The sequence below is a fragment of the Mastacembelus armatus genome, chromosome 3, assembly GCF_900324485.2.
Source record: "Mastacembelus armatus chromosome 3, fMasArm1.2, whole genome shotgun sequence".
Taxonomy (NCBI): Eukaryota; Metazoa; Chordata; class Actinopteri; order Synbranchiformes; family Mastacembelidae; genus Mastacembelus; species Mastacembelus armatus.
Genome location: NC_046635.1, coordinates 2,875,809 through 2,890,691, shown reverse-complemented (window position 1 = coordinate 2,890,691; position 14,883 = coordinate 2,875,809). Strand labels below are relative to the sequence as shown.

Genomic DNA, 14,883 nt, shown 5'->3' with positions numbered 1-14,883 from the left:
TGTAATTCCAGAATAACTTTAAATGTTTAATAAATGTCAAATGGAAAAAGGTGGATTATTTCAAAGGTTCTTCGAAACCATCTGCTGTGAGGTCATGAGATCATGCATTGAAAACTGTTTCACTTTAATTCCCATTGCACCATAATCAACTCAGTGTCTGGTGTGACCACACTGGCATTAACACACTAATGACTCTCCTAGGCACACGTTTGCATATTTGTCAAAGTACTTGGCAGTAAGGTTCTTCCAAGCATCTGGGATAACGTCATAGGATTTAGGAACATAATCCCAGACTGACTCCATCGCATTGGCCTCTGTTGCAGGACTCTTTGTTCTTCTTGTCAATAAATATAGTACTTCTTTCCTAATTGTTGTCATGCTGCATAAAAAAAAAAACCTGGGACTCCCTGATGGTGTTGTGTGATAATGAACATCTAAAGTGCCTGAAATCTTTACACAGTGTTGTAAATGTATACAAATACTGTGTTTGAACAAACTTTCTTCTGTAATTTATTTGTCCCACCTGAAAATCTTTAGTTTTGTCCTTATAATCATTGCTTTGGCAGAACAAATTAAGGCTTCCTAAAGCTGGTATCAGAGCCACAGTCATGTTCTTACATTAGAATTATTTTTAAACCACTTGTATTGATTTTCCAGCTCATGAACATATGGCTAGTACATCATTATCAGCGCTCACCTGAGCCTGAGCTGAACACCGGCACATTTAGGGGCAGTACGAGTTTAACCATACAAGTAGAATTAATGCATTATAACGTTTAGGTTTGTTTGTTTGTTTGTTTGTTTGTTTGTTTGTTTGTTTGTTTGTTTGTTTGGGGAGTCTGATGTTATTTCGTTCGTTCTTTCTTTCTTTAACGATTTGCTTTGTGTTTGTTTATTTTTTCTGGTAGCCTGAAACTCCTTTTCGTACACTGTTTAAAAGTGGTATTGCTGGGTTGTCCGTGAAACATCCGATATGACCGATTGTAATTGAACTAAGCACCGTGTATGGCACTGTTTCCATGGAAACGCGACTCCGTATGTCGAAAGGAAAACAATCTGGCTAATGCTAACTAACGCTAACGCTAGTTCACGTTGGTTTGTCATTTGTCTGTAAAATGGAGAGTCAAGAAAACACAGCAGAAAAAGACGTAGCTATAAAAATAACTGTCATCCGTGGAAATCAGCTGGTGAGCTCCATGAAAGTTAAGCTAAGTAACGTTAGCTGGTTTAAGTTAACTAACGCTAAACTGATAGCGTTTACAGTGAGCCTATGCTTTCTGCCCCTTAGCCTGAATGAGTCCATGTCTAACCACCTTTAACCAGAGTGTCCTTGTCATTCATTCAAAGATTCAAATAAAACAAAAGCTGTTTAAATTTGGCCACAAGAAGCTAGTTAAATGCTGTGATGTCTTCTGGCCAGGCATTGTACATTGCTATACGTTTGGACAAACTAAAGCAAAAAACTCTGAGCATGTCTCTGAATTTTTACAAATCAAACAAATTAATGGATCATCAAAATATCTAATTGCAGTCCTGTACAGATTAGTACAGTATATATCTCAAACGTAACCACCGGTGAGAGTAAAATACAGCTTTTACACTCATGCAAACTGTATAATAATATAGTGATTAGGGATTGTGATCATATTAAAAAATGAAGAAGGTTGGTTGTATTTCTGGTTTCACTGTCAATTTCAAGAGGTAGACCAAAAAAACTGATCAAGTGATGGATAATAACTGGCTGGTGTTAGAGTCGATGGGAAATCAAAAATCAGACAGCTTTAGAGGACTAGCTGAGGCTCACAGGTGTGGATGATAATATCCATAAGGTGTTAAATATTCTGTTTCTTCTCTTTTCAGCAAGTAAAAATAGCAGACAAATTCCACAGTTTTCTGCAGGCTGAAATGGATGGGGTGGTGCTAGGAACATCTGACAAGAAACAGTTCAACCCTGAGGAGCAGTGTGTTGTGTACGATTTTTCCTGCAATTTCCACTGCCCCACTGATGCTAAGGCTCTCCGTGACATTGCCCATAAACCCGTCATATGTAAGTTGTGTTTAAAAATGGCATAACAGTCAAACTAAGCAGTGTCTGACACTGGGGATATAAATAGTTTGTTTTACTCTGTCTCTTGTTTCAAGTTTTGTCAGTTGTTGCTGTGACAAATTTCCAGCATTTCCCTAAATAACATACTTAGCTGTGTATGTCAATGTGATCTACCAATAGGAAATTATAGAATAGAAGTCTCTTATTATGGACAACAGTGGAGCCGTCACAGACAATGTAGACTTATCATATGACACATGCTGTGGATTTTATAAGGCTGACATATTGGTTTTTTTTTAGATAAAAATGCTGCACTTTGCTGGGCTTTAACCCGTTTAGGTAGGAGTTTGCACATTCATTGGACTAAACTAAACTATCTTAGATTTGTGCCCTAATAGGTTTCACCAGACAAATCAGTGATTAAATGGAGTTTAGTTCTTTTAGTTTCTTAAAATTTATTCCAGTAGTAGCAGCAATTGTTTTGTTTTTGTTATTGTTGTTGTGAATTTGTAGTATTTTGATGGCAGTACTGATGACAGCAATGATTAGTAAGTTCATCAACCATCCAATATTATGCTGATATCCTGATTTGACACAGTGGGTCGAGTCATCTGTTTAATATGACTTGTTTTGATGTGTTCAGTGACAGTGACAGAGGTCCTAACTGAGAAGAAAAGAGCTGAGTCGACGACAACAGTGCTGGGCCAAGCTGTGGTCGACCTGCTGCCATTGCTGAAAGGTGCTGTATCTGTTTTTTATTGTTTTTATAAGTATTGTGATCATAATCATTTATGAAATTGTCTGAAAATTTACAGAATTAACAGAAACCAGTGTTTTGGTTTCTGCTTTTTATGGAGGCCAGAACAACAGAAACACTTGCCTTCAAAGAGTTGTTACAAGGCAGGACTTTTACTGCTGGAATGACATCTCTTCTGTCTTCAGGTCAGTGCAGCTTCTCATCCAAAGTCCCACTGAACCCAGTGACCAACTCTTCAGTCAAAGAGTCGCCCCAGGTCTCAGGCCACAGGGTTGGTTGCTTAATAACTCCACAATAATGCAACTAAGATTATTGAAAGTCTAGTTAAGCATCTGGACTAAATGTGCAAGTGGGGCCCCAGACCCCAAAACACCCAAACTCACTTTAATTCAGTTACAAAAAAATAGCACAATGTGAAAACTGTTCCTGTCAACTCAGTCCATGTTTAGAGGAACATTTAGAATCTCAGATAGGAAACCTCTGGTACATTTTACAGCCTTTAGCATATAATATTAATGTTGAAGACTAAAGACTTAGACTAAAACATTATGGATAAAAAGTGAATGTGCCTCAATATTTGACCCACTATAGAAGCCTACTCTGGATGTGTGTGTCACTGTGTCAGCCTGCAACCTGCTGAGGGTAACTGTGGAGGCAGCCTACTCCCTCCCTGAGTCATGGATCCTGCCATCTGGCCCCAAACCCTCTGTCTGCACATACATTGCTGCCCTGGAAGTCCCACTTACTGCAGAGGTGGGTGCTTTCCATACACTGTAGCTTCTTAGGGGCCCTTTTATCAAGCTATTTACTGAACAGAACCAGTAACAATGTTTTATTTTGTACAGCGTTAGTCAAGTGTAGCCATCAAGAAAACACTGATTGGAAATTTTGACCCTTCATAATCTAATATTGTCATGCTGTAACCAAAATGTTACAATTCCAAGTTTAAATCTTTCCAGGATGAAGGATTTTAACATGCCATACTGTTCCTCTGTCACCCAGAAAGATCAGGTGCTGGCGTTCTGTGAAGGGCAGCTAAAGTCCGTGGGGCAAAGCGAGGAAAACGGCCAACACAGGAAAAAGTCCTACCAAGCCGTAGAAAACCACTTCCTGCCAAGAGTCTTTTTCAAGGAAGGAACTAATGAACAGGAGGATGGAGAACTGACTGCCATAGAGGTAACTGCAAATCCCAGTGTGTGGATGACTGATGGCTGTTTTATAAATGGCTTTCATTTGATAGAAATGACTAGACTTTAAGGTGAATTAGACACACAAGCTTTGCTGATAACTGGTGATGAGAGAAATTAAATTGCCTTAAAATATTAAAAGTAGGAATGGTAAATTGATTTTAGTAGCATATCTAATACTGTAGAAAATTAGATTATATAAAAAATTAACTCAGCATCGAGACAGGCTCAGTTCCACCTTCAGGGCTGAAAGATCTAAATGTTCCTACAGGACCAGGCATTTCGTAACGAAGCAGAGACCATTAAGGATAGAGTGAGCTGGGACACAGAGATGTGCTGCTTCATGAATGCAGGGGCAACTGCCAGGTCAGATTCACTCACAGCTCACTCCTCCTACCACTTGACTGTCATGCTACTTGTTAGAAATTACTTTCAGAAGAATTGTCCTGAAAGAAAAGTCTGTCATCAGTTTTTGAGGCCATAGGCTGAACCTTTAGGAACTATCATCACAATTTCACATGTTCTTGACAACTTGGTTTCCTTGTTTTTAATTGTATTTCAGGCTAAATGGAAAGGAAATCTGGAAGTTATGGAAGTCATTTTATGTTATTATTGGTTTTACTCCATGGAAATGCAATGAACCTAGGATTCTAGGGTGCTGTTTGTGGAACTCTAATGTTAGCAGGTTAATGTTTAGAATAAAAGTCAAATCCCTGTGAAAAAAGCTGGATGAATAACGTTTTAGGAAATATTAATGAATTATAGCAAAACAAACAAAAGAGAGAATTAAGAGAGCATAAGCACATTAGAACATTTAAATGCATATCACTGAACAGCTGGTTGCAAATGACACTAGAAAAAACAGATTCACTTTGAGAAAAAGATTTGAAAAAAGTGTGTCAACTGAAATTTCAGGCTGCAGCAGAGGATCACTGAGAGCAGGCTGTGGCCGGTGGAGATTACCAGGTTACTAGCACCACTTGGAAAGGCAACAGATTTCAAGCAGGTGAGAGAGCTCTGTTATCAAATGTTATGTTCAGAATTACTTTATTAGCTCTTTAGACTGAACCACACACAAAAAATAGGAGAAAACATTCACAATCCTTTCAGAAAAAATTGCATTTAAGCCTCTCAAGTCCCTGTTGGAGAGTTGAAATGAAACATTTTGATTGGTTTGAAAATCAGATGCAAAGGACAGAGACAATCCAGCAATTTTATCTGGTATAGTTAAAATCTAGTCTACTTAAAATCTAATTAATAAAGTTTCAAGCATATTTACTAAAAGACAGTATGTGTGTAGGTAGCTGAGGAGAACCCAGAGATTCCCTTCCATGGTGTGGCGTTTGTGGACATGGGGCGGCTGCTGTATCCAGGAGTCAGCCGCATTCGAGGAGCGTACAGCGTTCAGCCGTACTCTGAGACTGAGCTGCTGAACAAGGTCATACAAAAACACACATACCTTTGATTTACTTGTTGTTCATTAGCTTAGTAGCTTAGCTACTAGTGTGTGCACTGCTGGGCCTCTACTAAAGTGAATTTGTCTTGTCTTTTATCTTGTACTTAAAGGCCAAGCAGAATATCAGTGTCTTAAAGGAGGTGGTCAGGGATGTAGCCATTCAAGCCAAGGATTCAAAGGAGGCAGCCAAAATGGTCAGGACTGGATCAAGTGCAGCTGACAGTGTGGCCGTCAACCCGACTGAGCCGCAAATCAATACGGATGGAAATGTAAACAGCAACACAACTCTATACAGTAGTATTGCATTCACAAACACAGTTTCTACAAATTCAGTAAGAGCAGTAGAAATACATTCTAAACCTATATCCAGTTTACATGCTTGCTGTAAGCATATTAACACCTGATTCCTGTTAATGACAGCTGTATTTGGAGGCCAGAACCTACATTACAATTGAGATAGCCTTGGACAAACCACTGATACCGAAACCATCTCCAGAAGAGCTGGCAAGGAGGTAATGTGTTCACTGGTTATGGTCACCTGCCAGTGTTGTGATGTTGTTGCTGCTACACTGTGGCCCTTCAACTATCAAAACCTGTGAGCTATCACAACACAGTCACTTATGGAGTCAACGTATCTCTAACATTACTTCAACTTTTTAAGGTGCTAATTGCATTCTGCTATACTACATAGTCCCTGTTTCTCTCTTCCCTGCAGGGTGAAGGTACTGACCAAACCTCAACTCCTAGCAGGACCTAGCAGAGCAGAAAGAGTAAAGCACAGACACACACAAATAAATGAACCACACATCAGTGGAGAGTTACTTAATTTTTAATTTCTCTCCTCTGGTGTGCACTCCTGCAGGCAGTGCTGGACTTCCACAAGCAGGTAGGCAACGTGGTATCCCATGTTTCAGAACAGTATCAGGAATTGTTTGGAGCAAGGTGCGAGCAATCAAAAGACTGCAGCCAGGAGCAAATGGAGGTTCAGCTGATGGGAATGCTCAATGTCTCTGGGAGATACTTTGCTTTCAAGGAACAGATGAAGGTCAGAACATCTGCACACATCCCTGGCAGAATGACAAAACTTGCAGGGACCTTGAAATTAGTTTTTTTCTAGTGACTCTTCTGTTGATATTTGACCAATTGTGTGTGTGTGTTTCTGGTGTGTAGCCTGCAGTGGTGAGGATTGTACGTGACAGGATGCAGAGGACAGAGCCATTCACTGACCCTCAAGAACTAAAGGTTTTTGTCAGCAAGCTTTATGCTTACCTGGTGGAGGAGATGCATGTAGCTCTTGATAAGGTAAGCCAAAAACACATGCATATATATACATATATTACTTTTCCCTTGTATATTCATGTTCATTTTTATCGTTTCCTCCTCAGATTTACTCAGAAGATGATAGCTCGCTGGGTGTGAGCCAGTTGACTTCTTCTCAGCTCAGACATTTTGCCAGGGAGGCTCAGCTTACTGGGGATTATCACCAGGCTGCTCAGTACTACCAAGAGGTACAAGAACATGCTTGCCCTTCCAAATGCGCCTGCTTGTCACTAGAAATAAATTAGGAAATTAACTTGATGAAAAAACTATATTCATAGATAAGATTTATATAAGTAAAACAGATCAGGGTTCACAGTCAATCACAGATGCCCTTTGATGCCCGGGAAATTGAAATTCATGTCTATACTGTAAGTGATTCATTTTTTTCTTCTCACAAATACACCTATTGTGCAGACTGGCTCTGTTTATCCAAGGAGCATAAGTCTTTTTGTGTTGCACCAGGTGGCCACAAGTCAAGCAGTGATTAATGCTAATCTCTATGCAGATGATTCTGGCTGGTAAAATAATTAATAAAATAATACTATAATATATAATGTAATAATAATCTTGTGTTTATTATCCTGCAGCTAATTGTGAGACACCCTAGTGAGCCTTCCCACAAATTTGAGTGGGGTTGTCTTTACATGTTGACCAGAGACTACATGAAGGCCAAAGAGTGCTTCCATGATGCCGTGTCCATCCAACAGGCACACCAACCCAGGTTAGCAATGCTCCAGTTACATCAGGAGCATAGAAATATCTACAGAACATCAGACTCTACTTCAAGCAAATCACTTGTATAAAAGTAGAGAAATAGGTGATTTCTGCTCTGTAGGGTTGCCTGATATTATCTTTAAGAGAGCCATGAACTCAACACTGAAATCCAGTGTACATACTGTACACTACATCATGATTATTTATCCACTATCAAGAATACAGGCATTTTTAGGTGTTTATTGGCATTGTGTAACAATGTACTTGTCATTTTGTACATTTGAAAAGATGTGGCACAAGCAGAGATGTGTATCACAACTCGTACAAAAGAATGAAAGAAAAAGGCAGAATGAGGGCTGCCTGACTTCAGGGTTTAGGTTTAAACAGGCATAAGGTAAACATGGAAACAAGACCTGTATGTCTGTATCCTCTTGTTTTTCCAGTCTGATCATGCGCGGGGTCTTGTCAATGATGTTTGAACGTTATGAGGAAGCCCAGATCTTCTTTGAGCGAGCCACCAACATAGACCCCCCCAGTGTGGTGGCCTGGACGCTGCTGGGTGAGATGAAAGTCTGTATTTCTACTCACTGTTGTTTAACTTGTGAAGCCACTGCTAACATATCCACATCAACACTGTTCCCTCAAAAATTCAATTATCTGCCACTCAGTGTTTACTCTCAGTATGATGGAGTCTGTGAGATTCAAGCTGCACAAGACACTTCGAATGATATTATCTACTGTATGTTGTTTTTGTGTCTATAAAACTGCTGATTAGGCCAAAAGAGGAAAATAAATAAGAAAGTACTTCACAATGAAAATACACGAAAAGCTCAATTTAACAGCTTTGCTTGAAACACAAACATATCAGCTTTCACAAACTTTGAACATGACCCTCAACCGCAAAGCAGAAGAGATGCATGCTGGAAAATTTATAGTTTAGTTTCAGTTCACATTTCTTGGTCTGCTGTCTAGGTTTGCTCCATGAGAGCCAGAACAAATCCTTTATGGCAGAATGGGCTTTTCTGAATGCCAGAAGGCATCTGAGGGCAGAAGAAATGAAGAAGCTATCACAGAGGGAGGAGGAGAAGAAAGACAAGGAGACACACCAGCAGGAGGAAGAGAAGACAGCCACACCTGCTGTTAATCAAGGTAAAGTGCACCCTGAAAAGAAGAATGTACCTCTGACTATAATAATGTCTCAGTTTTCCCTTATCAAAAGGACAAACTAAGCAGCAGGTAAAGTTGTTATTTTGACAACAAGTTAGAGAAAAGCAGAAACGCTTGAGGAGACTCTGATGATATATCTGTAACAGTCATTACTGAGAGGTAGTAACATGAGATTTGTTAAAATTTCCATATAACAGATTTCTTATTTTTGGTATAAATTCAGAAATAAGACGCATTTTCAGTGTTTTGATTTTGTCTTGAACATGTGCAAATACAAGTTCTAAATTACATATGGATTGCAGTTTTTACTTGTTTTCTAGACAGAACCTAAAATCTAGATAGAAATCTAGATAGAAGTCCCACATGTAGTAACAAGTTATTGTCAGTGTATGCATGGTTTTGATGCATTTTCTTGATGAGAATCACCTAAAAATAAGGCTTGTGAATATGAGTCCCTGGAACAGCTGAGATTTTTCTGACAATATATAATATTAAATATTTTTCTTTCAGGCCCAGAGTTTCTTGTCCAGGACTCAGAAATGCTCAAAGACCCTTCAACACAGAGTGTCAGCTCCAGATCAACTCCCACTAAACTCACATCCATTTACACAGAGACAGTTCAGTTCCTGCTGCAGAACAATGCCCTACAGGTAAAAACACACACGCTGTAGGTCCATTGTCTACCTACATCCAGTACTATCGCCAGTAGTTTGAACAAAAGAAAAACTACAACATGGCATCTGTCAAACTAACTGATTCCTTCTTGTCAGATGACAGAGCACGCTCTGTCCCAGGAGCTGCTGGCTTCACATGGTGTTCGCAGTCCCTCCTATCTCCTTCATCTAGCCCAGTTGCAGCTGCTCAAGGCAGACTACACCAGTGCTGCTGCCAGCCTCAAAGAGGCACTTCATCACAGACATCAGGTACTCGAATACACACTGTTGGCAGCAACACTGAGTATGGATTCGGTGGAAAATATGACACTGTAGTTTGCTTCTTCCATTCTGCTTAGTCCAGAGCCTGTAATTGAACACAACAAGTGTTAAATTTGGGAGTATCCTTCATGTCATTTCAAATATTTACAGCTCAGGCAAGTATTTGTGACAATTACACATCTCAGCTTTTATGTCAGTAGGTTTACATCAATATATGTGGGAGATACAGCCCTTTTAACATTGTTCATGCAGAAAAATGCTTATATGGCCCAGAGTTGACTGACATGTTGCCATGTAGATTGAAATAGAGTTGTCTGTCAATTTGAGGACTGAAGAGGTGGACATGCAAGTGAAGAAGATAACAATGGGGTTAAAAAATATAATTAAATTAGCATCTTTTCTGAACCTTGACCTTGTGAGCAGGATGCAGATGTGTGGGCTGTGAATGGTCACTGTCATTACCTGAGAGGGGAGTTCCCTGAAGCCCAGGACAGCTATGAGCGGAGCCTGAATCTCATACAGCAGCCATCAGATTCTAATCTTGTCCTCCTACACCTGGGATCCATCTACCTCCAACAGGGAAAGGTCACATATTGAGACAGTCTTCACTCACTCATAGTCGAACAGTTTACTCATGTGTACAGTTCCAATGAAACCCCATACTAGAGTATTATAATGAAACATTGTAATCACAGTAAGATATTTTTTATTATATTCATATTATATTTATTATATTTTATTAATATTATAATATTTTCCTGGACAAGTGTTTAATTTTACACCACAGTTATGATGGAGTTGAATGTGCTCAACAATACGAGCGTTTCATAAAAAAGCAGGCAGATATTAATTATTCACATGGAATAAACATTATATTTGTAAAACATGTATGAAGCCACTAACTTATATGGTGTGTTTTTGTATTTTGTACTTTCAGTTTGAGCAGGCCAAAGTTGTCTACCAGCAGGCCTGTGAGCAGTTTCCAACCTGCCAAACCTGGCTGGGTCTGGGCACCGCCTGTTACCAGGTGAAACCTGACCTCCACGTCCAGAATGATGCAATCCTACAAATATATTTAAGCTTGATTTAGTGTTCAAGTTACAAAGTCAAAATGTTAAAACTGGGTTGTAGGAGCAGTCAAACATTGGAGGTAACCTCTAGGCTCAGTGATCACACGTTATCACAGGTTTTTAGTATTGTATTAAACGGCATTGTAGGACTATCTTTCTAGAAAACAATAGTTGTTAGGAGCCATTTTTCATTTACTGTGGAACATAATGAGCCTTGGGTCTGTTTGTTTATGTCTTTATATGTCTGCCTGTGTAGTTGGGGGAGCTGTCTGCAGCTGAGGAAGCTCTGACTAAGGCAAAAAAATTGAACAGCCAGAATGCAGAGGTGTGGGCTTACCTGTCTCTGATCTGCTTCAGGGTGAGTGATGATGACTTGCTGAAAGCACAGTATGTGTTAAGCCTCCACCTCCCTCAAAATGTCTGTTTTTCATAACACAGTGGGCCAAAACTTTCTCCTAATAATGACTCCCAGAAAATACTACAGAGAAATGTGGCTTTTGTATACCCAATGTTGGTGGCCATAGTTGGTGTGTACTTTGGGTTGACATTAGATTGCAAGGATCACGAGTAAGTGAAATCTGTTTCCTTGACAGTTTGTAGTTTCTTATACCTGAACAAAACCTTAGCAATACCAATCATGTCTTATGATGTTGAACCGGACACCAACTTTAACACAGCTTCACCTCTTCATAAATTATCTCTGTGTATTCCAAGGTCGTTGAAATGAATGCGTACAATATGGGCTCTTGTAGCCCACTATCCTTTGCTCACCTCACAACCTCATCATATTCTTTAATGAGCAAAAATATATTTAGCCTAACCCTTTAGTCCCTTCAGGAATGCAGCCCATTAACACAGATTCACCTTTTCACTGTCTTCAACTGTGGACAGGCCACAGGAACCTGAACTAACCATGTGATGAACTTTTTGTTTACAGTCTGGCAAACAAGAAGAGGCAGAGCACTTTTATAAATATGCAACACGGGTGAGTTAGCCTCATGTTTTAATCATTGGGTTATTGCTAATTATCAATAATGCTGTAAAATTTAAATGAAAAAAATGAAAGTGCACAGATAAATCTAGAGCATTTGTTTCTAATTTGTTTGCCTTGATTTTGTCATAATGTATTTTGAATAAGTTTGTCCAGGTTGTCCAAGACCTTTTTGAAAATTATATTTCTGTTTCAATGTCACTTCCATTTGACAAAACACATTTAATCTTTTCTTGTTCTACAGTTCAACCTGCAGAAGGAATCACTCCTGAAAGAGATAAAAGAGCTGAAGGATCGGCTCAGCTTCAGTCATTTAAACCTCTGCTTCAGCTGTGAAGCAGAGGTTTAAATTGTACGACGTACATTACATACATATAAACACACAGTCGCTAAATTACAAACATTCTTAAACAAATTTTATTTTAGCACATTAACACTTATCGTCATAATGCCAGTCCAGATGCATATGATTGGTCAGATTTTATAAACAGTGGAAATCAGTAATGGCCAAGCCATAACAATACTGGCCAAGCCCTGATCAATACTGATATTACAAAAAAACCAAACACACATGCAATAGCCTTAAATGTATATAAAACAACTGCACTTTAGTCTTATTGTACAGCATTAACAAAAGAAATGAAAAACTGTCATCTGGTGAGTGGTAACAAAATATTTCATAATTGTCTCACTTTTCATGTAATTTTGATAATCTGTACTGCAAAACAAGCCTGATGAGACACTCTGGCCTTATTATTCTAAAACAATTCACCAGATTTTGGCACAATCACCCTTGTTATGTGGAGACACTAGTCTATTAGTCTGTTATTCCTGTCCAGTAGATTTATACGTGTTGCAAAAAGTGCATTATAAACCTGAATGTATTTTGTACATTTGCAAATGAGAATCTTTATAATATATTGTTGTGATCAGGCTTGTGCCATTGTGTGGGTTTTCAAATGCGAGCTTTTTTATTATTCTAGTTGTGGCCTCTGTGGCATCATGTGAGATCAGTGTGTGACCCGGGCAAAGACTTCTCGCAGCCATGGTGAATCCTCATAGAGGCGAGGGTCACCCAGATACTCTGTGGTCCTCTTGTAGAAGTAGTAGTACAGCACAGAAGCTGTTGACAGGAGAATATGTGATGAGCTCAATGCCAAAACATTCAGAAAACAGTCCTGCTTCCACTGTTTTGATCCATTCTAAAATGATAATGCAGCGTCATTTAAAAGATAAAGACACAAATCATCAGATGTTATTGCTGTAAATACATGTACTAATGCTACCAATACTAGTTTGCATTATTAACTTGCCAGTTCAAAGGGTGTGGCTCCCTGTGCAGTGATTAAGGATAGAGGTAATATGTGATTGTACATGAATGTTAGCATTATAACAGACTTCCCACCAGCATTTACAGTCAGTGTGGGATTATAAAGTATAACTTAGCCCAGTGGAGTCTTAGGGTCGGTTCATAACGACAGACTTTCTGTGAGGCGCTGACGCAGCACTGAATCACACACACACAGTAACTGTCTGGGTGGGTCTTAGGTAACAGACAAAACAAAGAGATAAGACATTACTACAGAACTTGCTCATACTTAATCACCTGTAAAGAAAAAAACAACTTCACAATACGTCCTTTGATCCACTTATGAGCTTATACGTGCATGAAGATCATACTTAAGTTTACTCTCTGTAGAGAATAGACTACACACTGACATAAACTTCTGAGAACTCTGAGCTTTCTGAGCTTTATCAACATTACTTGGATCATAAAAAATAGATGGATGATCAGAGTGAAATGTATTTTTGTTCTATTTTAATCATTTACATAATTGGAGATGTGTGCAGCAGATGTCTGAAACCAGGTGAGGTAAAGACAAGGACGAGATATGAAAACACCTTTTTCATGTCCTTAAAGTTCTACAGAGAGCAGTAATTAAATGTGCAAACGTGTTTAGAAAAGATGAAAACGTTCAAATGAAGTGCATTTGGTTGGCATTAAGAAAGGTCCTAACACGTCCTCTTACCGGTTCTTTGCAAGACAAACAGCACCTGAAGACCATCTGTCCAAACAAATCTGTTGCTATTTAGCCAACGCAGATTCTGAAATTATATAGAAAATAGGAATGATCATTTTGCTTTCTTAAAAGAATTAGGGGACAAAAAGACTATACTTTATCAAGTATTTATAATAACTAGACTGATGAGAAAGGCAGTAAAATTACATGCATAAAAATGTCGACTTGCTGGCTGTTTTGACTCCTACTGTACGTACCATAAGCCAGGAGTGGAGTATGATACTAAAGGTCAGGTAGAGAGCAGAGAGCATTAGCAGAGCTCTAAATCGCTCCAGTAATATGGCTACCAGGCCAACTTGGAAAACATAGGTGTTAAACAGCATCAACAGAATGATGATCAGGTTAAACAGGATGGCAATGTCCTGGATACTGTCGAATAAAAGCATAAGAGAACAAAACTATGTCAGAGCAGCAGAAACAACGAGGATAATGGTATTTCATTTCATCCCAGCATCTAACGTGACCCAGTAAGGACAACTAAGGCCTTCTGTGTTCAATTGCTTTTCCTTGAGTCAAACATAATGTTAGAATTCTTCCTTACATGAAAAGTACCAGTTGGACAGCTGGTTCAGCCCTCAGCAGCTCGCTGAAGGAGTTGACAAACAGGTCGAAGGAGAGCAGGCTCAGTTGAATGAGTAACACCAGAGAGTAGTTACTGGTTTGCAGCTCCGGGCCAAAGCCTGGGCGCCCAGGCGGACTGTGGTTCCACGACGGATCCAAGGTTGCACTGCACTTGCACAACACTACTACACAGAAGCATCAATTCGCACAGTCCCGACTGCTTGAGGGGTTTTAGTAAGGTGTTCAAATGACTCCTCTCCGATTTCCCAGATGCAGGTTAAGTATGACTGATACAGCTTTAGGGCTCCATTTTCCGTTTAGTAAAACTGTTTACTTAAAAAAAGTCCCTTCAAAGTAGGAAACTGAGCTGAGCTGTGGGATGAGTTGCAGGGAAGTCACAGATGCCGACAGGTTTAATTTTTATGGCACCAACAAATAAATGTGGCAGAGGAGTAGTCTGTGGGGTGGAGGAAGCCTACTGCACAGGCAAGCTGCAACAGCAGAGGTTTTTTTTGAACTGTCGCATCAGAACTGGGGAGACATCACACAGCAAATCCAGCAGAGCTTCTGTGGAAGAAGACAGGAGACACATTCTTA

General features: G+C 39.4%; 2 protein-coding genes across 2 annotated transcripts in view; one reads left to right on the top strand and one right to left on the bottom strand.

The window, feature by feature from the left end:
• Nucleotides 1-1,055: 1,055 nt before the first annotated feature.
• Nucleotides 1,056-12,578, top strand: LOC113137994 (cilia- and flagella-associated protein 70). Its single transcript, XM_026320069.1, has 25 exons — nucleotides 1,056-1,187; nucleotides 1,861-2,047; nucleotides 2,691-2,786; nucleotides 2,990-3,075; nucleotides 3,396-3,557; nucleotides 3,807-3,980; nucleotides 4,263-4,357; nucleotides 4,907-4,997; nucleotides 5,292-5,429; nucleotides 5,558-5,716; nucleotides 5,868-5,959; nucleotides 6,163-6,217; nucleotides 6,310-6,492; nucleotides 6,618-6,749; nucleotides 6,833-6,955; nucleotides 7,355-7,488; nucleotides 7,925-8,040; nucleotides 8,454-8,630; nucleotides 9,159-9,298; nucleotides 9,419-9,571; nucleotides 10,007-10,168; nucleotides 10,521-10,610; nucleotides 10,910-11,011; nucleotides 11,591-11,638; nucleotides 11,889-12,578. The coding sequence occupies exons 1-25, from the start codon at nucleotides 1,116-1,118 to the stop codon at nucleotides 11,991-11,993; spliced, it is 3,072 nt and encodes a 1,023-aa protein (XP_026175854.1). The 5' UTR covers nucleotides 1,056-1,115; the 3' UTR covers nucleotides 11,994-12,578.
• A 76-nt stretch (nucleotides 12,579-12,654) lies between these two features.
• Nucleotides 12,655-14,883, bottom strand: part of LOC113138292 (transmembrane protein 138-like) — a 6,313-nt gene continuing 4,084 nt past the window's right edge. The window contains exons 2-5 of the mRNA XM_026320610.1: nucleotides 14,267-14,457; nucleotides 13,923-14,094; nucleotides 13,675-13,750; nucleotides 12,655-12,767 (exon numbers count right to left, since the gene is read on the bottom strand). Of these exons, the coding sequence (XP_026176395.1) occupies nucleotides 12,655-12,767; nucleotides 13,675-13,750; nucleotides 13,923-14,094; nucleotides 14,267-14,457 (552 nt within the window). The remainder of the gene's footprint in view (nucleotides 12,768-13,674; nucleotides 13,751-13,922; nucleotides 14,095-14,266; nucleotides 14,458-14,883) is intronic.

Excerpts from the sequence above, each read along its gene's own strand:
- LOC113137994 (XM_026320069.1), top strand. The coding sequence starts at position 1,116 with ATGGAGAGTCAAGAAAACACAGCAGAAAAAGACGTAGCTATAAAAATA. Across the intron at positions 4,998-5,291 it reads AGGCAACAGATTTCAAGCAG|GTAGCTGAGGAGAACCCAGA; the intron begins GTGAGAGAGCTC and ends GTATGTGTGTAG. Across the intron at positions 6,493-6,617 it reads CTTTCAAGGAACAGATGAAG|CCTGCAGTGGTGAGGATTGT; the intron begins GTCAGAACATCT and ends TCTGGTGTGTAG.